Source organism: Gavialis gangeticus, unplaced genomic scaffold (assembly GCF_001723915.1).
Source record: "Gavialis gangeticus isolate Ggan-Ray unplaced genomic scaffold, GavGan_comp1, whole genome shotgun sequence".
In the NCBI taxonomy this organism is placed as follows: domain Eukaryota; kingdom Metazoa; phylum Chordata; order Crocodylia; family Gavialidae; genus Gavialis; species Gavialis gangeticus.
In genome coordinates, this window is record NW_017729000.1 from 19,153,551 (window position 1) to 19,177,195 (window position 23,645).

The window sequence follows — 23,645 nt, forward strand, 5'->3', positions numbered from 1 at the left end:
TCTCACCAATAATTGAGAAAGAACAAAGAGGCACAATCCTGGGAGCAGGACCTAATGGCAGTGAAGACACCTATTGACCCAGATAACTAGAATTCACTCATGAGGAGCAGCAGGCAAACTTACTTTCCCTAATTTCTAGGCATACAAAATTGTGGGATTAAAATTTGAGAGCAGTGCAAAATTCATTTTTCACCTAAGAAAGGCTGAAAAGAGGGCTTAAAAAGAAGAAATCCAATGGAGAGGGGGAAAGGGTACTGAGAACAGTGACTGCACACTGGAAAATATGAGGAGACTACAAAAACAAAGCTTTGCCAACATAATTTCTTTCTGGGGGGGAGATCCCACTGTACTACTGAAGAGCACAAATTCCCTGTGGCTAACAAATGTGGTTTCTAAAACTGAAACACACTGGAAAAAATATGGCTCAGTGAAGTCACATGAAGCAATGTATTTATGAACTCAGATTAAAGATCCCCCAAAAGAACTTGCACAATTTGCAAAACAAGATATTCATCTCAGTACCATACTTAGCACTCTAAAAATGTATTTTAAAGTGTTTAATATAACTACTGATTTATTTCCTCCACACAATTCCTCATTAATGATACTTGAGGGCATTCAAATGTGAGAATGTGAAAGACTTACCTGCTTTATTATTATAGCTATGGTACCAAAAAGGACCAGAAAACCTTCCCTTTTCACTTGTGCCTAATATTTCTTCATCCTTTTCTCTATTAGGCCTGAAAAGCAAGTGGGGGGAAAAATTCAGCAGAGTTAAGTATCTCTGACTGGCATGTTCAGAAAATATTTCAGAAAAGCTTAAAAGCATTTACGTGCATTTTTAAACAGAGATCTTCGGTTCAAATAAAAAAAGGACTAATATAAGAATATCTTAAAGATAAAGTTTTAATGTGTTGGAATGAGTTTAGATAGACTAAGGATGTGAACCATGATGCTGTGGTGTGAGTGCTAGAGAAATCTCAAGAAAAACATCAATAGAAACTACCATGACCACTTCTGTCACTGCAGTGATGTGGAGCCTGACTCATCACATCATCTCACAGTTCTGTTTCCTTAGCAAAGCTCCAATTTTGCTCCTATTCGAGTCAGCTGCAGTTTTGCTGTTGACTTTGATGGGCCAAATTCAGAGCTGCTTACTCCAGCAACATTTCTGGTGTCAATGATTGTGCCAAGTTTCATTACTTACCAAGTATTACCAGTGCCTTCGTTTCTAAAGTTACAGTTCAGTCCAGTGTCCTATGCACTGCCGGTAGCGTTGTCTCACAGTAGAGCTAACTTTTCTAAGTGAGCCAGGAACAGAAAGCCAGACCCCTCATGTAGCTGCCAACTTGCTCACAGGGATATTTAGAGACTAGATCTTATCCTGAATAAAACTTGACAAATGGATGTTTTTAGGTTTGGTGGCTAACAATAATAATACCAGTAAATAGTTCAGGTTGCACAGAGACAGCTACGGTTTGTAACTGGGTCAAAAAGAAAGTAAAAAAAAAAAAATGATTTTGCATCAACCTGATACACAATGTTCGGTTTCATTCTTGAACCATTTAGCCTCTCACCCCCTCTTTATTTTTTTAAATTCAGAACTCTTTTAAAATGAAAAACGATGTTTCAAAATGAAAAGCAAAAACGTTTCATTTAAGAAGCGTGTAAAAGAAACATTTTGACATTTCTAACTGAAACATTTTGTTTCAGAACTTTCAAGATAAAATGTTCTGACACTTTTGGGGGGGTCCCACTTCTTTTGATCAAAACTGTTCCTCTACCTCTATACAACCTAGGTTTTTGTATAGTTTTGGTCCCCTCGAAACTCCATTTTTCAGTTAAATTACAATTCATAAAAAAATTACCCAGCACTAGTGAAATCAGTGAAGAGAATACAGTTTTGGTATGATTTCCTCTCAGTATGTCTTCAACAAGTAAAGTAGGGGCCTGGGGTTCTGCATCACCTCTTTTTCTACCCTACATACAATGAATCCTAAGGTCTGGGGGTGACATACCTCTAGTTCAGTGTGGGCCTTCCAAATGAGGAGAGTTATAGACAACCTTGGGATTGTTATTACTTAATTTTCTGACAAGATGGAAGTAAAGGAAGGCACTCCTTACTATTTTTGCTCCCTGAATTTTCAGGGCAAGTAATAAGTCCCATAAGATACAGAGATTCTTCGCTACCTGGGCAAACAGCAAGGAGATTAACTTTATCTACGCATCTCCTAATGTATGGTCAACCATTAACTCAGACATTCTATATGAATAAGCGAACAATCCTACTGCGGAGATACAGGGTGAAGGCATTTTGGCTACAGAACAAAGCAGCACTAAGGATCATTATTAACTCCAAAATATTTAGGTCAATTAAGTTTTGCAATTGATTTCAATGGGCATTTGAACTGCCTGTAATGCCGTGTGTGGGCTCAGCTCTATACAATCATGAAGGAGTTAAGGCCTCTGCCCCAAAGAATTTACAATCATCATTAGATTCTGCAAACTGATTAAGGAGCAATGGAGACGTTAGCATTGAAAGTGAATAGCAAAAGTGACGAGTTGTAAGAAGGGACTTGGACCAAGGAGACTAGTAGGTGCTAGAATGAGGGAGAGGTGGTACCAGATATATGGAAAAACACAAACGTGGGGAAAAGCATTGAATGTTGAGAAGGAGGAGAGAAAAGAAACTTTCAGGACTGAGGAATGAGTGGATGGCAACATGAGAAAGAAGGTGCAAGAGAAAATGAGATGAGGGAAGAAAATGAAAAGAAAAAGGTTCAATTTAACCTGGATGGACAGAGGCAACTAGAGAAGGGGTGCAAGGGGGAAAAGACACATTCAGAACAGGAGAGGAAAAACACGTTCATTTGTAGCATTTGGATATTGCTGGTAAGGCCAGAGAGAAAAAGTGACAGAACTGATCAGTATAGGTATCAACATGTAACAGTTTGGACAAGGAGGAAAGATGGTGGAGACACTGCAAAGGAAGAACAAAAATTGACAAGACCCTAAATGGGAAGAAAAGGATACAGAGGAGCCAAAGAGGTGAGCTTGGGTTTCAGGCAGAACAATCCATCACACATTCTTATTTCACACAAGAGGCTTTAGAAAACCTGAAGTGTGGGAGCAGCATCTATTATGTCCTGAAAGGATACAGTACAATCTCATAGACAGAGCATTAGAAGGACCCTGGGATGATTCTGACGAGGTTAGGCAGGTCACATTGACACCAAGTAAAAATAGCAGCTAGAACAGGAGATGCTGCCTCGAGATGGTTAAGGGCCTCGGAAGCAATTAGCCAAACAGTTCTCTCTCCCATGGATGGCCTCGGGAGGCTTCTATATTTATTAACCTCAGACACTAGTGCTAACTGCAAAGGAAGCAAATACTTGCGCTCCACCTGCAACTCCCCACAAACCTGCTCCGTCCTACTGCAAGTAGGTTCCTTTCCAACCACTCTGAAACCCCAGTTTGCACAGTATGGACGTTTCAAACTCACCCACTCCCTAGAGATTGCCTTGCTTAACAAATAAAACATTAAGATAATATATTGCTGCTAGGACTCCTTCTTCAGGATTACTCCGCCCAGCCCATACCTCTTCTTTCCTAAGATAACCACTCCTACCTCCCACGTATGTAGGTACAGCGATGAGCCAGCTGACCCACTCGTCAGCAGACCCTACTTAACCCTTTTCCAGCAGAGCCAGATATTTCAGTCAAACTTGGTCAACCAGACCTTAAGGAACTTTGGTTGGGTGTCACTGTTTGGTTTAATGAGTTTCACCCACTACTTATAAAACACACATCCAGTGTTCATGAGACCCTAAAAGGACCACGGTCGTACAGCATTACTGGAGCTTTCTTCAATACCTGATGTCTCTTTCCAGACGTGAAGGAGACAGGAGGATTTCAGCACACACACCACTGCAAACAGATAGAAACAAAAACAAGAGCAGCATATATATAAGCGTGGGAGTGATAGGGAAATCTCTGGTTGTAGAAGTTCAGAAGTTAATGGATACAAGAATACCTCCTAAAGCTTAGTCATTTGTTAGGAACAAATTCTTATTTCAGGATTTCTTAGAGGAAAATGTATGTGACAGTTTTGATTCATCTTTTAAGATCACCGAAGTTTAAAGACTGCATTTGTAAGTATATCTGATGGCTTCTGTGATCATATTAAAACTTGATCTTTTGTTGAGGACCATGATATGGATACAGTAATTCAACCTTTCTTGGGCTCTGTAGTCACAATATCTCTATACTTTGAATTAAACCCTATTTCCCTCAGATACTTCAGACCATTTTTGTGTCCAGATTTGAATATACATAAAGGGAACTGATAGGTGCTTCAAGCAACATCCAGCCAAGTCTTTGCAGCTATGCGTTATCTAAAGGGATACTGACAGTTACTGTAGGCTCTGGACATTTTTATACACCTTGAAATTTGAAACACCAGAACCGTACCCCACAAACATCAAGTACTTCAGCCTTCTCAACATCATCCAGCATTTGGTGTCCGTGCTCATTTTGTAGGGGAACTAGACATCCCTTTGTTGTCCTCTTCCTTTGAATATGTTCCTAGAATCTTTTCTCCTTGCTTTTTATGCCCCTTGTTATTTTGAAAATTATTTTGCACCTTAACCTTTCCAACTTTACCCTTACATTCTTCTGCTATCCATTGATATTCACGTGTTCTAGTTTCCACATTTTGTAGGACTTCTTTTTGATATTCAGGTCAATGAAGAGCTCCTGAATCAGCCATAATGATCTCTTCCTAGGCTACCTGTCTTTCCTCCACATCAAGATAGCTTGCCTCTTTTGAGAACTGCTAGGTCTCTTACTCTGTTTTACCCCTCACATTATCTTCTCAAAGAGATCCTACAGTCAGGCTCCTGGAGAAAGGGAGGAAGGATGTTTGGGGCTGCATTTGGAAGAGTGATTCTTCAGATGTTAACTGCTTGAAAGATGCATTTCCAAGTCCCCTTGGCTAAGTACAGAGGTTCAAAAAGCCCAAGGGGAAAGCGCTCTAAGTTTTGTGTTTTACTCTAAAGTGATCTAGGTTAGGTCAGGAAGGAACAAAACAGAAATTCACCCCTCTGTGGGTGAGGGGGGGGGAACAGGGTGCCTGCTCTGGCCAAGGCCAGCATATTGGGTGCACTGGAGCACACCTCCCAGCAGCTGGGCCTCCCCTGATTGGCCAGTCTGGGCCCCCCCCCCCTTAGCCCTGCCCACTGCCACCCCCGCCAGCGGCCACCTGTCAGTGGCAGCTGGGTGGGGGGTAAGATGGGGAGAGAGAGGGGCAGGGCTACATGACAGAGGCATCTGCTCCCCCACTAGTGCACCATGCCCGGTGAAAAACCCCCACAACCTAGGGATCGTGGCTGCTGTGATCCCTAGGGCTCGGGGTGTGAAATCTCCAGACTGCAGCAATGCACAGGGCTTGGAGGGAGTGAAACCCCTGGGGACTATGGCTGTTGTGATCCCCAGGGCTCAGGGGTACAGGAAACTCCTAGGCCCTGGAGATCATGGCTACAGCAATCCCTAGGGGTTTTGGGTGTGGGAAACACCTAGGGCCAGAGGATCACCACAGGGGTGATCCCACCACCCCAGAAATGTGGGGCTGACAGAAGCTGCGTAGGCTAGGTGGGTCAGGCAGCAAGAAAGGGGGGAAGCTCCCATGGTGCAGGGCCCTCCTCCCCCCAGCTGGACAGATGCCAGCTCAGGGGGGCCGGGACCAGAGTGCAGGGCTCTGTTCCCCTCCCCCCTCCCAGTCAGAGGCAGCGACTCTCGGTGCGTGGGGCTGGGAAGAGGGGAAACCCCCATGGTGCCATGCCCCCCTAGCTAGGCAGTTTCCAGCTTGGGGGTAGCCCAGGGCTGGGGTGGGGGAGCTCCATTCCCTTGCCTCTCGCCCCTCCCGGCTGACAGGCAGAGGCAGAACACAGGGCTGGGGAGCACACGCTTTGTTGCCTCAGTTCGGCTAGAGCAGATGGCTGCTTCAGGGGGCCACAAAGCATCCTGGGATGCTGGGGGACTTCAAGGTAACTTGAGTTGGGAGGGGAGCTGGAACAGAAGTTCGATAGACCAGTCTACCCCAAGGTGACTAAATCTGATGCTCCATCCATCCAGGTCTATCTTAAACTCAGTTCCGCCATTTTGAACCCAGTCTATGCACACTGAGCTTCTGTTCTGTTACAGATTTAAACCAGTTTCCAATACTTACACTAGTTTATGTGTAATTTCTGTCCCTAGGCTTATTTGCATTGGGCAATGAACTCGTGACTAAAGTAAGCTGGTACAGTTTACATGTTGTTGAGGTTTCTTCATTACTTTTTCTGTTGCACACATGCCCCTCAAGTTTGACTCAGCCAGGGGCATGTTTTCACCAGTAGCACAAATTATCATACAAAATTACTTAATTAGAACTAAACATTACAATCAACTGCTTTGAGTTTCAAAACACTTTGAAGATGTAAAGAGTTACAGGTAGGTACCGAATGACATTCTTCCTTTCGTGTCCTCTGCTAAGGACAAGTGATTAGCTGTGCTTTGCTAGAACATTCCCTTCCCAAGATCTAGGTTACTACTTCTGATCCAGTCCAAGACTTGGGGAATTTGAAATACAGTTTCTCTCTTGGATCTTACCAACCTCCCAGAAATGTGTTGGGATTGGCTGGTTTATGACATGCCTTGACAAACCATGCTTTTCTGCCTACCTCATAAGCAGCAAGACATATTAGCTTGATTTGCATTTTTATTTCTCTTTGCAGAAAATAGAAGTATAACCTTTCAGTCTGTCAAGCATTTAGGCATCAAATTTCCACTGAAATCCATTTTTACATACGAGGAAGCGGGGTGGCGCTTTAATTAGTGCAGTAATTAGAGCACTCTAATTAAAAAGTGTCCTCAGCATCTCGTGCATCAGCATCCCCATGCTTCAAAATGGCAATGGGGCAGCTTTAACGAAAGCTCATCAAACGAGCTTTAGGTAAAGCACCCCTGCCACCATTCTGAAGCACAGGGATGCTGCTGATACACGAGATGAGGAAGCTGCTGAAGCATGCTAACTAGCATTGGTGACGCATAGGGTGTGCACACAGGTGCACATGCACCCCCTGAGATTGGCTGTGCACCCCCTGGAAACACTGGCATGCTGGAAGTGCACACTGGGGGACTCCCCCCCCCAGTTGGCGATCAGCTGCTGAGGAACCTCCCCCCCAAGCTTGGGAGGCACCAGTCACCCATGCTAACTAGCACACTCCAGCAGACTTGATTCATTACAGTGTATTGGAGCAACCTCCCTGCACGTGTACAGGCACCCAATAGGAGGTAGCCACTAAAATTCCTTTTTTCTAAAAAAAATCAGGTCTGTGAAGAAAGATAAAACCATGAAAGAACACGTGTCTGTGTTGTACTGTAGTCCATTGCATCAGCTCTGCCCCCAAGACATGTGGCACATTTATAATAGGCAAGAGAAAGCTTAAAGGCAGAGTAAAGAGCAATCCTGCACTGACAAGAGCTAGTAAACCTAATAGGTCTTTTCCATCTCTAGTTCATCTATGTACATCTTTATATCCCAAGAGACAAATTACATACAAAGAGCCAATTTCTAAGTTACATCCCTATTCAACAAAGCTCTTGAGGATGGGCTTAATTCACAGTGAAGTCAGTAAGACTTAGGATATGCAGTACTATGTCACGTACAGTTACCTGAGCTAGCTCTGAACAAGCCAGCTTGGATACCAAAAGCAGAGTAGCTGTGTTTGCAGTGCTCCACTCACCCTGCTTCTTAGCAAAGTTAATTAGACTGTTGCACTGCTTCCAGAGCTAGCTCAGGTATCAGCATTATGCTGGGCAGCGCCCCCCCACCCCACCCCAGCCTTCCCCTTTAGGTCATATCTGAAGCCCTTTGCTGAATTAGGGCCATAAAATATGCTGTTCACCCCAACGGCAACTATGCAAGGGTGGAATTGGGCCCCCAGATAAAAAGATGAGCTCAGAATACTTGCTTTGGAGATACAAAATTTTCAGAAGTGAAAGGAGCAAACATGCCCTTCAGAAGCTAAGCTGTTGAGCTAAACTCTCAGGGGTAAGAGCACTGGTTTAAAATGGCGCTAAGCTTCAGTTTTGACAAGTTACGATGGTGATAGATGTGGGAGGGCAATTTGGTGAATCACTAAGTGAGCAGCTAAACAGGATCTAAAAGGGAATGCAATTTTCAGGTTAATTTTTTTAAAGCAGTTTACCCTTTACTCACTTTCACTGGAGAACAACAACAACAAGCCCACACAGCAATCCTCCCTATTTTGTAGATGAGAAAATGGAGGAAGGGAGATAAAGTGATATGGTTAAGGCCATACACCCTGTCAGTAGCAGAGACAGGCCAAAAGCCTAAAAAATGGTTGACAACGAGCTTTTCTCACAGTGTTTTATAACAGGTAACAATATAATTAGCCCATTTTACAGGTGGGGAAGCTCAGGGTCAGAGCGGGAGGGGAGGCTGACTTGCCCAATGCCACCCATGCAACTAATAGTAGAGCTGAGAATTAAACTTTCAGACCTCAGCTTGGCCCAGCAGACTGAGCTGCCGCAGGCATACTGATGACTATTTACCAGTAATGCCTGTTGAATATCATGTGAGAAACAAAACAGAATCAAGGAGCAGAAACAGAGGACTCCAATTTTTATATTCACCCAACAGAGTTAAGTTTTATTTGTATTTTAAGCCCAGGAAAGTAAACTGAGTTAAGAAATAATGATGATAGCTAGTTCTTATGTAGTACTTTTCTCAAGCTGTTTTACAAAGGGCAACAATATTATTATCCCCATTTTACTGATGAGGAAGCTCAGGGTCAGGGAGGGAAAGGGCACGACTTATCTGAGGTCACCCAGCCAACCAATCGCAGAGCTGAGAATTAAACCAGTTTCTCTACTTTAGTGCTTCTCAACCTTAACAGACTCAAGGCACCCCTTATTGTATCCAAGGCACCCTCTATAACTTTTGTGAATTGAGCTGCACCCCAATTCAAAAACTGGTTTCTTACAGTGCTTACCTCCTTGCAGAGAGGCCAGGCAAGGGAGTGGCCAGGCAGGGAAAGTCTGGCTCTGCCCTTGTCTGCTTGTCTTCTCACACCTAGAGCCTGAACCAGCCCTTATCATTTTCCACTTGATTATCTCTTCGCACTTCCTATGGCACCCTTCAAAGGATCTCATGGAAGTCCCCAGCATCCTGGTTGAGAATCACTGCTCTAGCCACTGGGCCACGCTGTCTTCCAGCCCTACCGACTCAAATTCACCATTTATCTACAGAAGCAGCATAGCAAGTACAGTAGCACTGGAAAACATATTTGCCTGCCCCAGTGTCCCCCAGAATGCCTCACTCCTCACCTGGTAAGGTAACATCTAGAAAGCAATAAGGATTATTCAGTCTTTTATGGTCCACACAAGCCTTAGCCTCCCACCACTACAGCATCAGATCAACGCTTGATCTTAGCCCACAAGAGGCCAAGAAGTGATCTAAACAGCTGGAAACACCCAGAGCAGTAACAAATACCATTACAATAATATGGCTCCTGGAAATACCTATAACGAATGAAGAAGCTTGGCAGGCTGCTTTATATTTAAAATGCAGCTACTTTCCATATACAAAGGTGCAGAACCTGAAGAATCGGATGGGTTAACCCAGGACTGTAGAGATGATGATAAAAGAAACAAAAAGGCTTCAAGACCTTCGTTAATTCTGCCTTTACCATTAGCAGTGTCATTTAACACTGATCTGAACTCCAGAGCTGAGGAGATGGGAAGGCAATCCTGTTTTGTGATCCTAGCAACATTCTTTCTACAGCACTTAGAAAGTGATTGCAGAACTCACTCAAGGGTTTTTCAAAAGGTCCTAAACATTTGAGGTTTTATTAAACCTGATAGGCCCAGCACTGAGTAAGTGTGGGGACTGGAGGCTATGGAACCTCTGCAGAACCAGGGGAGCCTGTATTACCATAAATTCATGTTTTTCACTATCTCAGCAGGGGGAGGAAACAACATTCACACATACATACCCTCCTTTTTTGTATCACTCCAGCTCCTCAGCTCCCATTTTTATGGTTTTCCATTACTTCAGTGGAATCCCTAGAAGGAGATATTGGAAACCCAACAATGGCAGTAGTGCCAGGCTGCTCTGTGCGCACATCTAAAGAACACATAACTAGAGGAAGTCACAGCTGCAAGATATTACTGAATTGAGTAGGACTCAATTTATAAATACTAACTGTCAAATTATAAATATATACACATAATAAGAAAAACATCTGAAGCTATACTAGCTGGGTAATAGTTCATAAAGTATCCACAGAAATCCTCTTTCACTCTATGTCAGGTGAGGAAGAAAACCCTCCCATGGGTGCAATGCTGCAAAATTGTATAACACAGGGTTTTTACATGTTCCTGTAAAGCACTGCTGCAGATTGGATTCAGGGTGAGCTGGACTCTTGGTCCAATGCAGAACAGTAATTTCTACATGGAATACAAACAAGACTTTGTTAAAACAGCATTATTAAATGCAAGGCCATTCGATTTTTGATTGCTGTTTCTAACTTCACTCAACCCACCGTGTCTAGGGACTGCAGAGGTCTATTGGCAGTGCTTTTACTGTAACAGACTTTTTACAGCACACAGAGTGAAATTTGCTCTAAGCAGAGGGGCAGTGCAAAGTCTACATGCTAATAAACCAGTTGCCTTGTGGCTATAATAGAAGCCTTAACCCTTCCTACTCTCTACACCTTTTTTTGGCATTTCAGCCATACGTTAAATGGTGCAAATTACATTAAATGCAAATGTCTGCTAACTGTAAAAGGCATTTCCAAAGAATTCACTATAATGTTTAATAAAACTGCCCTCCAGGGGTACTTCCACCAGCCTCTGACACAAGCCACCCTGACAACGGTGCCAACCTCATTTGTTCCCTCTGCTAGACACTCCAAGAGCTGCACAACCGGAACAGTTGCATAGGGAGCACACATCTGAGCTTATCTGTATTTGTCTTCTTCCAGGAAAAAACAATCTGCAAGACTGCTTTCAAATTGTAGCTCTTGGGGCAGGGTGGTGAGGCCAGTGATAGCTCTGGGTCTGACTCAACCATCCAGACAATCTGTTGCAGTGTTTTTTTAATTGAATTTGTTGGAGAAGATAAAATATGGTCCAGGTTAGTAAAGTCGATATTTTAGGAAAATTTTGTAGTTTTACTTGGAAGACTTTGGAGGGAGAAAAGGTACCAAGGTTCTCTCAGCTATTCCAGTTTCAGTAAATGTCTCCTTTCCACTCATATTAAGAGGACAGAGTGATTGTATAGGGTCAGGCCAAAGGGGAGACTAAAGGTTACTAGTCCAGTAACCTGTCTCCAGCAGTGACTATTAGCAGTGCATTAGACTATTAGAAACTGTGCATCCACCCCATGACACACCCTTGCAGTCACCAGCAGGAGGTTGCACCTCTATACTGCATATCTAGCAAACAATATTGTGTCCCAGAATGATTATTTGGAAAAATATAATTTAAATGCATAGTCTAAACACTAAATAATACAATACTAACATGGTGCGTACTTTAGCGTAGGAATATTGTGAGAGGGGCACAAACTCAGAGACAATTAAGCCCATTGTAGAGATTAGATAAAGAAATTAATTATTCCTTACATTCCTAAATATATGAGAGGCCTAGGTTTGCTCTTAGCCATATGGGGTCTAAGTAAGAAGTTACTCCTTCAGGCCATAGCTTCCCTTAAAAATGACATCAAGATGAAATGACATTGTCTACCATGATACATGTTAGGAGTCATGGTAGACCACCATTTTTTGGTCAACCCAAACAGCCTGATACGTGTTTACTTTTGTGTCAGCTGGTTGTGGGTAAGTGTTAATGTTTGTTCTTTACCCTGCAGGTTCCACAGGCCAAAGCCTTATATTCCTACAGGGGACACAACCCTGGTGAACTGCGGTTCAATAAAGGAGATATCATAATGTTGCTCCGCCAGCTGGACGAAGACTGGTACCTAGGAGAGATCAACGGAGTCAGTGGAGTTTTCCCAACCAGCTCTGTGCAAGTTATCAAGCACCTGCCACTGCCACCACCCCTCTGCAGAGCACTTTACAACTTTGATATGAGAGACAGAGATAAAAGTGAAAATAAGGACTGCTTAACTTTTCATAAGGTAAGTCCAACCATTGCCACTGTATTAACACTTGACTAGCTTCCTTACTATGGATCATTTCATGATCAGATAACTTTGCAGCACTTTTCATTTGAAGATCTCAAAGCTCTGTACACATATGAATTAAGCTTTCCAACATCTCAATGGCATAAATCAGTTTTAACATCACCCCCATTTTATTCATGGGCGAACTGAGATAAAGAAGTTGAAGGTGGGATTTTCAGACATGCCCAGCATTGAAAATACTACCTAACCAGGTGACTTCCCCAGAGACACATACTGATATGTGGAAAATAAGCGCTAGCTTGACAGAGGTCCAAATAGAACCCAGGAGTCCCAATTCTGAACTCCCCATTTCAGCTTCTCCACAACGTTTCTTTTATCAATCAATAATAGTTGACTTCAGCTGCTATGTACCAGAAAACATAAATTCTGGGAAGGTTTCCTTGAAAGATACTTAGCTGTTTAAAAAAAATCTAGAAGAGCTCGAGTCAGGGGACACAGATCATCCATGCACTATTAGCATACTTGACCATTTACCAAGAATACACATTACCCAAGCAACAGCTGTGTTTGCCATCTCTATGCATTCATTCCTTGTTAGACATTTTTCATGGTAACAACAAAAATGAGTCAAAATTAAGTATGGCATCACACCCTATAGGCTTCAGTATCCTAGCAGAAAAATCAACAGTTATTTCTTTCTATTAACAACTCTGCTTGGACATCCTAGCACTGTTGCACACCAGCAATGAAAGCAAGCAGTACTCCAAAGGGGCTGCCGGACAAAGTAAAGAGACGGAGGGCTGTGTGGAGGAAAGCCGGTATCTAGGAGTCAGTCGCACTCACACTAGAATGAGGAGGAACCAGAAGAGAAAGTCAGTTCTTAACACAGCATCTGCTCATTTTAGCATCACCACTTTAAAATGTGGTTTCTAATCTTGCTAACACTAACACCAGGAACACGGGAAGCCAACATCTGATTTAAACTGCAGGCTCTTTCCTCTGTTTCACGCCGTCTGGTTTTGTTTTCTTTTTTGCTTTATTTGTCTTTGTTTCACTGCTTACTCATTCTGTTTATTTGCTTTTGGAGACAAGGCTCATTTCTACTCCTACAGCAAAGTTAGCACATGGAGAGTTATCATACATATAAAACAGACAGCTGCTGCTTCAGCGAGGAGAGAACACGCTCACTCACATCCCTGCGCCTCGCAGCACTTGACAGATAGCTAATACGGTATGTTCTGGCTGACGGGTTGGACCAGCTACTGCAGTGACCCTTCAGCAATAACCAGCAGGCTACAAAGAGGGTTAAAACTTGGCCTTTTCACACCCAAGCTTGGCAGGATTCAAAGCTCAGCCAGGGTTGGGTGAAGTCTGGCAGCTCCTCCTCTGTGCAAAGGCAGACGAGGTTCTTTGGGTAAATCTGAGCTCTTTTATTAAACCAACTCAGATCGGATTTACCCAGAGAACCTCATCTGCCTATGTCCTTAGACCAACACAGCTACAGTCTACTCTCTGTAAACTGATTTTACGCTGTCATAGTAAGGAGAACTCGAACACTGTGCTTGTGCCAGACCTTTGTTTGAGACAATAAAGGGGTAGCAGTCACAATCTGGTCCTGGATATGGATGCAACGATGAGTCTCTGATGCTACTAAAAGTTTTAGCCAGAGAAGGGGCTTGATTCACCCTCTACTCTGGACCTTGTGGAGTCATTTGTGCAAAGGGAATGGAAAATCTACTAAGTCAGATGGAGGATGTGTGTGCTCGCTTTGCATGGATGATGCAAAAAAAAAGCAGGAAAGCAAATCGTAGCCATTCTACTCGCAGAACCATTGAATTCAAGTCCAAAAATTTTCTAGTTATTTAAAAATAATTCAAATTATTTTAAAAAATAAAGGATTTTTTGTGCATTTTCTCCCTGGTGGTATTTTAAGTAGAATAAATAAATATATACTAAAAATAAAGAGTGTTTGATTCCAGCTGGGTTGCTTTAAAAAATGGACATGTCCAAAGGGTTTCTAACCATCATTTGATAAAAAATTTGTTTTGCTCCAGAGTATTGTAACCACTTCTGCTCCACTAATATTAGGGTATTTCAGCACAGTTACAATTTTCCTGGAAACTTATAATGGTCAGTTTTGTGCATAATTAAAATGCCAATTTCCGTTACTTTATCTGTAGTTCTAAAAAAGAATTTCCACATGACAAGTCTTAAAGCTTGCCGTCCACTTCCTTTCCCAATTATTGTCTTTTTCAAGTCCTAATTCAGGCACTCATATTTGAGTTAACTTGAATTAAGCTCATGTTTAAGCACCCTGCTGAAGAGGAGAAGACTTAGATATATGCTTACAACTAATCACACGCTTAAGAGCTTTGCTGCATAGGGGCTTGTGTTCTCTACAGTGGACATGCCACTGAGGCTTCTTAATGAGGTTGGCCTGTGGGCATTACCAAGTAAACTCATTTTCACAACAAATATCCACCTACTCCAAAAGAATAGTTTGGTAACAACATACTCCTGCCTTTCAGGGTGATATCATCACAGTGATCAGCAGAGTTGATGAGAACTGGGCTGAGGGCAAGTTAGGTGACAAAGTAGGGATCTTCCCCATCTTGTTTGTGGAGGTAAGTACAGTATCTACAAAAACGCTTATTTGATACCTTACCTCAGTCAACCATCCAGACCTTTTTCACATTTCCTGAATTGCGTGACATGCTGCATGGGGGTTGGGACTCCTTTGTTTTGCATTATAGCCCTTCTAAATTAATTTAGTACTGGTGAAAGTTGGTTCTTGTCACTCAGGGTGACTAGTATCTCTCTCACTTACCCACAAGAAACAGGAACCTCATAAGGCCATTAGCTGTACAGACTTCCCTGATATTTGTCAGTGTATCTTCCACCCCTAGCCCAGAGCAACAAATTTTCAACAAAAGAAGCCACTTAGACTTCATGGCCACTCACTCCTTGGTGCTGTGCCGACACAAGATGGATAAGGATTACGCCTGTGTGAATAGAGAAGTATTCGATTCAGATTCAGCCAATTCAGAGGACAGTGGTTCTGATTTGGAGATTTGGATCACTGTCCTGAATCTTTTCAAACGAATCAGCATCAGAAGATTCAGCACCGATTTGGATGGGCCAGGTAGAGGCAGGCACGGCCAGGCGGCGGCAGGTTCCCTCACAGCTCCTCCGGCTGTGCCTGCCTCTCCCCAGGTGGGGGGAGCTGTGGGAGAAGCCCCCATGGCTGCCCTGCCCAAACCCAGCCTTAAAAAAAAAAAAAGCCCCACACTCACCAGTTGCAGTAGCAGTGATTGGGGCCCCTGGGCACTCCTGGCAGGGCCCCTGGGCACTCATGGCAGAGCCCCCCAACAGCTTGGCACCCGCGCAACAGCAGGTGCAGCGTGGCTCGGCAGGGCTCTGCATGCTGCCTGGGAGCTGAAGCCGCTGGGGCCGAGTGCTGCCAGGGTTCAGCTGACAGGTAGAGCTGCCCCAGCTCCGAGGTAGCGTGCAGTGCCCTGCCAAGCCACGCTGCACCCACACCATGGGGCAGCTGCCGTCCGAATGCCAAGCGGGGGGGCTGATCCCCGTTGTCCCCTGCTGCCCTGTGCTGTGTGGGGGGCATCTGACATGAGCCTTCAGAGGCTCCAATCGCTGCTTCTGCAGCTGTTACTCACACTTCACTTTTATCACCTAGCTTCTAAGTGCCAGGAGGCTGGGTCGGGTGAGGGATGGGGCCAAGCAGGGCAGCCATGGGGGTTCCTCCCATGGCTCCCCCAGCTGTGCCTGCCTCTGCCCCAGCAGGGGAGCCATAGGGGCTATATCCTGCTGCTGCACACCCTGGTGGCATGGTGGGGGAGGGAAAAAAGAGGGGAGGGCACGATGCAGGCATGGCTCGCTCTGCATGGCAGCAAGGCATAGTTACTGTGCCCACATCAGTGCTGGGAGCAGGGGCTCTGCCCTGTCGCCACTTGCCAGCAGGGAGGCATGGGATGTGGGTGCAGCAGCACTGGAAGCGGGGGCTGCCACTTGCCCCCTTCCACCTGGAGCAAGCCTCACTTGCATCCCGACTTCCCCCCCACCTCTTGCTGGGTAAGAGGCAGCAGGGCAGAGCCCCACTACCAGCACTGCCGTGTCTGCAACCTGCACCCCCTCACCCCAGCTGGCCAGCTTGCCCCAGCCCGAGCCCAATCCCTCCCTCCCCCACGCCTCTTCCCCACATATCCCCCAACCCCAACAGATTTACCAGCTGGAGGCAGCTGTCAGCTGCCTGTTTAGTCTATGGCCAAATCTCCAAATCAGCCAAATCGATTCAGATGCTTCGAATCGATTCGGAGCTTTTACTTGGTCTTCCAATTCAATTTAGATTCAAAGATTCAGTCCCAAATCGGGCCTTCAAATCGAATCAGCTACTGAAGCTTTGCACAGCCCTAAGGATGATATCTGGAAGGATGTGGATTTTGTAATGTTTATTTTGTAAAACTTATTCATTGGAAAATGTGCATTTTCATCCTAGCCAAACATTTTCCCAAAAATGACTTTGTCAAAATTTTTGTTTCTGGAAATGAAAAATCTCAATAATCAAAGTTTTTGGGGAGCAGGGACAACATTTACTCACACTTTACTTTTGTCACCCAGCTTTTCTATTGATAAGAAAAAAAAAAGTAGAAGAAAGTGGCTCCCCTTCCCCATTGAATGAAATAGTTCAAAAGTTTGAAAGATCTAGTGAAAAAAAATGGAAAATTTCAAACAGAACAAAAATACGTTTTCCAGTTTTCCCCCATAATTTGCGCTCTCATCAGCTCTGTTAATAATACATTTCCACGGGGAGCTACAATGAGAACAAACAAATTACTTTTCCATAGGCCATAAAATGTCACCACCACCCCACACCAGATCATATCAGAGGTGGCTGTTTATCGCATTATCACTCTGCTTGCCCATTTAGTCTTTCCTCACCCATGAGATTCTTCATTTGTTGCTGAATTGTCACTAACAATATTCCTATAGTTTAGGCTGAGATATAAGTGGTAAATACCACCAAAAAAAAATCAAAATACTGAAAAATAAAAAAAGATTGGATTAATGACCGGAATATTTATGCATGTTATGAGTCCATCGTAACTTTGTATATATTAAGACACAAGTAAAAAATATTATCTGAAATTCTAATATCTTTTAAACTGTTGCTTCATTTAATGAAATGATTTTGACTCAAGTAATTACTTATTTGAATCCCATATAAGTGGAAAGTAATTACATATAGTCATATAAACTCACTGAGACATTAGAAATTAATTATGGGAAGGGCCTAGGTGGGGCTAGTTTGGAGGTGTAACACTTATTAAGGCTTTGGATTTACTGTCAGTGCTCAGATGTGTCACCCATTTTTTTTCAGGTTATGGGAACTCACATAAGCAGTTCTAGCTTTAGGCCTTTTATAATAATTTATGGGAATTAAAACAATACTACTTAATATTTATACACATGCAATGCTCTCTTCAAACCATTTTTTTTAAGTGAGTGGGAGGTAAATGTAAAAAGAATCCATGCTTTTCAAAAGATGACATTGTAGAGGCAACTACCTACTTCACGTTAGACTAATCCTTGCTCATAGCAGGAGTTAGGTTATTGCTTCAAATGAGTGGGTGAAAATCTCAAAGTTTTGTAATTCTTTAATGTCAGCAATACATCATGATTAATTTCTTTGGCAGTCATCATTATAAGAAATGTTGTCACCACATGCCCTTTGCTAATGTTGAGGTGATCAGCAGTTTCAAAGAAATACTGTTGAAATGTAACCTCTATGGAAACTCAGGGTCCAACCTGGCTCCCATTAAAATCAACAGTGAGAATGTCAATTTTTTCAATGGGAACAGGATCAAATGGTGAATGTGTTGTTCTGGATTAATATAACTGAGTGGATCTGACACTGCTCAGAAAGCTAGCGTCAATGAGGATTTCTCCATATTAAAGCCTCAGTGTCAATTGTAGATATTTGACACCCTGTTGCAAAATGCAAGCAATGCTGCCAAAATAAAGCTGTTTAAAATGTACCCACATGTCCATTATAATTTAGTGGTAAATCTGTTATAATGTGCTACTGGAGTTGAGTGAGGGGGAAAAAAAATCCTCTGAAATCCATTCAGTATCATATTCACTTCTGCAAGTGTCAGATTTTGATCGGAAAAGAGGCTGGACCTTCCTGTGAGATTCTTAGCTAAAGAAGAAACTAGACACCCAGGCTCAATGGGACAATGTGCCATCAGCAGATTTCTTCAAATCCATTTTAATTTGGTTGTCAGCTTTGCATCAATAATTATGCCTCTGGGAATTGTCACTGCAAAAATAGAAAGGGAAAAAGCTAAACCACGTGATTTACTACAATGTCATCTTCAGCCCAAACTCATCTCCCCATTTGATAAAGGTATTAGGAGACAAAACTAATGCTAACTGGGTGGGGGTTTACAGAATGCTTAGCTTCTGAGATGCTATCATCAAGCTTCCCTTCACTCTCTTCTAGTCGAACACTACTGCAAGACAACTCCTACAGACAAGTAAAAGCCACCCATCTTCCCAGTTTAAACGTGCATCGCCCTTAAGAATGTCCTCTCCCAAAGCAAGAGTCAAAGAGTCCCCAACTTTCCGCAAGGTATCAGAATCCAGGAGGAAAAGCCTGAGACAATTCTCTATCACAACTGCCTTAAACACACTCAACAGGATTGTCCATTCACCCACCGATCGGCAGACTCTAGAAATCAGCTCACCAGTGCTCATCAGCTCCAGTAACCCAACGGTGATAACCCAGAGCAGCGAGAAAATGGAATTCCCTTATGGGACCCCAGTGCAAGTAAGTGAAAACCAGTCATGCCATTGATTGCAAGGCAGATAATGCCAGCCCTAAATTCATAATATTACACCAAAAACTAAGTTCTTAGGTTCTAGGTGGAAACATTTACTATGCAGGAAACAACTTGAAAAGCCAAAGCCCAAGCCAGCATTAAACAGTTTTTAATGTTTATAGGTTTGCAGGTATAACTGTGGCACAGCTTACTGGAGCTCAGGCACTTTGTAATGCAACAGGTGATAAAGGTAAAAGATTCCTTTTAAGACTTGTACATTGTTAACAAAAGGAGGATAGAGAGATGAAATGCCAGTGCTAATAACGCCTACAAGCCAGTATGTCATCTGTGGTGTCAGGGAATTTGGGACTTCCTCCTATTGAAATGGAAAGTTCTGCCTCTTGAGTCACAGGAGCCATTGTGACTCATAAAAGGAAGAATAAATTATCAGAATGACTGCACTTGAGTAATTCACGTTCTTAATATTCTATCTTTCCTTTTTTTCTTTTTTGGTTAGTTGCAGAGGTGGAGGCTGAGAAAAAGAGAGGGTTTGCTTTAAAAAAAACCCATACACATTTTCTAGTCTGGAAAGTGTAATATGGAGTGTGCATTTCAAGGAAAATTAACTCAGCTTTGGTTTATTAACAGATAAGTGTATCTATTGCAACTACACACACACTGAGTGCACTCATGCTGTGTGTGCCCATACATGCTGTAGAATCATAGAATAGTAGGGCTGGAAGGGACCTCAGGAGGTCACCTAGTCCAACTCCTTGCTCCAGGCAGGGTCATACCTGATTAAATCATCTCAGTCAACTATATGGATTCTTATGCAACCATATAGCCAACATAGGCAGAAATCAGAGCCAACAAATATAAAAGGCAAAGATAAAAACAGTGATAGTCAAGTTCAGAAGTGCCATTTCAGTCATGTAGGCTCCTTTTTAAGCTATCCCTTCCTGGTCTCGGGTTGTACATGATTACAAAAAGGTTCCTGAGGCTCCATTTAAAAGCCTGTAGCTTGCAGTCCCTATACTGCCAAATTAAGGGATATCCTGATTTTACTGAAGGCAAAGGGAGTTTTACTGTTGACTTCAATGGGTCTAAGATTTCACCTTCAGTGACTTCAGTGTGGGGTTACCCTCTGTAAGGAAGGACCTGCAGAGCCAGGCCCCAGGTTATTATGCTAATGAGAGTTAAAAGCCCAGCTAAATTAATGAGAAAACTGCAATTCTTTGGGGCCCTTTTTGACCATGATTGCTTTAACAGACCTTTCTCATGTCCCTGTGCTTTAAAGCAAAATGTAAAACTTCATTAATATTTTCATGCATTTAATTTTTTCTGGCTTGTTTCCAAAGCTCTAGGAGCTTCCCAGCATCTAATCACTTAACTGAGGACCTGGATAGATGTCACATTTGACACCAGTATAAAAGTTGATTGCACCAACGTACAAAGGAACAGACACATAATGGGAAGCCCCTTACTGGTGTATCTGACATGAATGCTGTGTAGAATCACTCCAAAGAAAACAGGGTTAAAAATCAATATAGTTACCCTGTTGTCCATTAGGTCACAGCTTATCTCAGGGTATCTGATTATTCAAGGCAAATAAGCTATTACTTGCAGCCCCACTAGCTTATGTAATAGCCATCTGCTGAATTCAGCTACCTGGGAACAGCTGCACACCTGTCCATTCCAGATCACAAAATAAATTTAATCAGCATACATCATTACATAAGCTTCACCCTGTATTTCACAGTATTTAAAACAATGCCTTTATTCATCAGTTTTTCTCTGATAGCAAACACAAAGCACTGTATTTAGTCATGTTACAGCACACCACACAAATCACTACATAAGCTTCAGCCCTTCTTACCATGGACTGTTGCACAACAACAGCACACAAATGCCTAATCTTTGGAGGTGTTCAGCACCCTAATCTAGGGTTTAGGCCCATAACTACATCACACAGTTACAGCCATCTTCTTCTAAATGGATGGCATTTATCATGCAGGAAACTCTAGGAGTCGTAGCTGCATCACAAACCAAGACTGTCCTCAGACTGGTCAAATTTGAGTTGAAATACCACAGTTACTTTATTAAACTAGACTGACCTTTGAAACCAAGTTCTCTCCTTGGTGAGAGTCAAGAGGTCCCAGATTCTCCCATTCACATCCACTTACTAATTGAAGGTCTTCACATGCATCCTCACCAATCAAAAAAGAAAGAGGGTTTGTTTAGATTTATGTGTGATCTGTCATATTCAAGGTATCTCTAAAAGCTTTATAAAGCTATAAGCCAGCCCCTACTAGTGTAGTGCCTAGCAATAAAACCCAGCAGGCATTTTGTACTTAGGAGTGGCTTGCACAGGGCCTTGGATGTTAGGATCCTGTTTTATGTGAGGGGAAATGAAGCCTTACAACAGAACCATAATTCAGTTGAAATTGCATCATGTCTCATGACCCCAGTATCATTTTACAGACAACATCTCGCTGTGAACTATTGTCAACAGTCTAAGCCCTAGAGCCCATAACTTAATTTGTGGCCTCATACTGGCTCTGAATTTTATCTAAGCCATCTTTTATTCTAAAAGGTTGCAAGGTGGTTGTTTTGGGGTTGGGGGGGACTGAGGAGAAAAAGTCTTGATTATTTTTTTGTTGTTGTTATTTTATTTTGTTCACCTGCTCTGGGTCTGAGCTGCAGTATTTGCTGCTAAAGACTATCCTGAGCTGCAAAGTTCAGATCCAGGTCTAGGTCCAGATCCAAACTTCAAGTGAAGATGTTTTCTGTTTTCACTGTTCTCCAATAGTAATGATAGCCTAGTCAGTCAAAAAAGATAGAGACAAATTTAAAGGAGTCCAAATAAGAGCAACAAAAATGGCCAGGTCTAGAAAAAAATAATGACATATGAAAGTTTAGAAAAGAAGGGTTATTTAATAAAAAAGACTCTACAAGTTCAAAAAGGGTTGTTATGAAGAGTATGGCAATCAGTTGATCTGTGGCCAAGTAATATAATGGGGATGAAATTTAACATAGATTTGGGATAGTTATTTTACTGAGATTTCTTACTATGAGGATTGTCATGCACTGAAACACATTACCTAGAGATCTGTGGAATCTCTACACTGGAAGTTTTTAAGTGCAGGTTATTAAAACAAACATTTGTCAGGAGTGGTTTAGACAGATACTATCATCCTACTTTGACCAGGGTGTTGGACTACATGACCCCCTGAGGTCCCCTCCAGCCCTGTTTATTTATGATGCAATGACCAGCCATAAAAATACATGTCCCAAATTTCTCATATGGCACTATGACATAATAAAGAATGGAAGAAACCCATTTGATTACAACAGAAATTGAAAGGCTGATATAAAGGATAATGAGTCAAAAAGTCATAGACAAAAGTTTAATGTTAACAATCTGAGATTAGTTTTCCCAACTGGATGATCTCCTTTAATAATCTGACTTTAATTGTGGGTTTTGAGACCTTTTGAAAATCCAACTCTTTGCCAATGGCACAACATGGGTAGGAGAAAAAGCAGGGAGAATTGTGTGCATCATTACATTACTCCAGATTAATTGTGCTCTATTTACAAGTAAAGAGCAACTGTCACCCTTACAAACTTAGGGAATCATGAGTCAAGCTGGGTCCTTTCATTACTGGCGGCACTGGGCTAGATGTCTTCCACAGATCAATTTACATTGATGGTGCACTCCTTGATCCCAATTAAACTTGCACAGTTGGAACTGATTGGAACTTAGTAAATCATCTGCAGATGATGCTCCAGAAGGAGCTGGATCCACTGTTCAGCCTCTCTTGCACAGGAGACCTAAAGGCTAGGGACAGACATTACACATAAATCGGTTTAAGTGACCAGAAACTGGTTTCAGCCTGTAAGAGAACAGATGTTCAGTGCACATAAACCAGTTTGAAAATGGCTGAAACCAATTTGAGATAAACGTGTAGTACCAGACTTAACTGATGTGGGTCAATCTGGTTTATGCAATGTCTATCCTAGACCCCTTGCTTGTTTAAGTTAAACCAGACTCCCCCAGCATGCTCTCTGGGCTGGGCTGGGCTGTCTTCTCCTCCCCTCTGCTCCCTGGCTGGAGCTCAGCAGAGACTGCAGGCTTCTGCAAGGGGAAGCCAGGGAGAAGTCTGTGTAAGGCAGGGAGGATGGGGCAATCCCTGCTCCTTCCCTCCCAACTCCCTGCTAAGCAGGGATTGCCCCATCCCCTCTGCCTTACACAGACTTCTCTCAGCATTAGCTATGCTGGCTACAGTCCATACTGTGGCAGACAGGACAAAGGCAGAATAACAGGTAGCTGGTAATGTCCCTCTGTTTTTTTCTTAATGGGGTGATAAACACTGAGTTAGGGAAGACAAATGCTGTGTTATCAATTCCCTGCTGGGCTGGTCAGGTGGTGGGGAACCCCTCCCTAATCAGAGCATCCTGCTGGGACCTGGCCACACCACACTCAGCTCAGCACTGTCGAAGAGAAGGGAGGGCTGCTCCAGTGCACCATTCCTGCCCCCCTCCCCCCCCCCCCCCCTCCTAGCCTGGGCCCCTGCGGGCTTGGCCCTAACTTTTTG

At 43.0% G+C, this 23,645-nt stretch overlaps 1 protein-coding gene and 1 long non-coding RNA gene across 2 annotated transcripts in view; one reads left to right on the forward strand and one right to left on the reverse strand.

Annotated features, from left to right (window-relative positions):
* The window catches only part of LOC109290005, a 34,971-nt gene extending 13,710 nt beyond the window's left edge, over window positions 1-21,261 (reverse strand). Inside the window, exons 1-2 of the long non-coding RNA XR_002095483.1 lie at window positions 21,165-21,261; window positions 646-740 (exon numbers count right to left, since the gene is read on the reverse strand). This is a non-coding gene — a long non-coding RNA (uncharacterized LOC109290005). The remainder of the gene's footprint in view (window positions 1-645; window positions 741-21,164) is intronic.
* The window catches only part of SH3RF2 (SH3 domain containing ring finger 2), an 83,366-nt gene that overhangs the window by 21,486 nt on the left and 38,235 nt on the right, over window positions 1-23,645 (forward strand). The window contains exons 2-4 of the mRNA XM_019506368.1: window positions 11,936-12,205; window positions 14,740-14,835; window positions 18,732-19,058. Of these exons, the coding sequence (XP_019361913.1) occupies window positions 11,936-12,205; window positions 14,740-14,835; window positions 18,732-19,058 (693 nt within the window). The remainder of the gene's footprint in view (window positions 1-11,935; window positions 12,206-14,739; window positions 14,836-18,731; window positions 19,059-23,645) is intronic.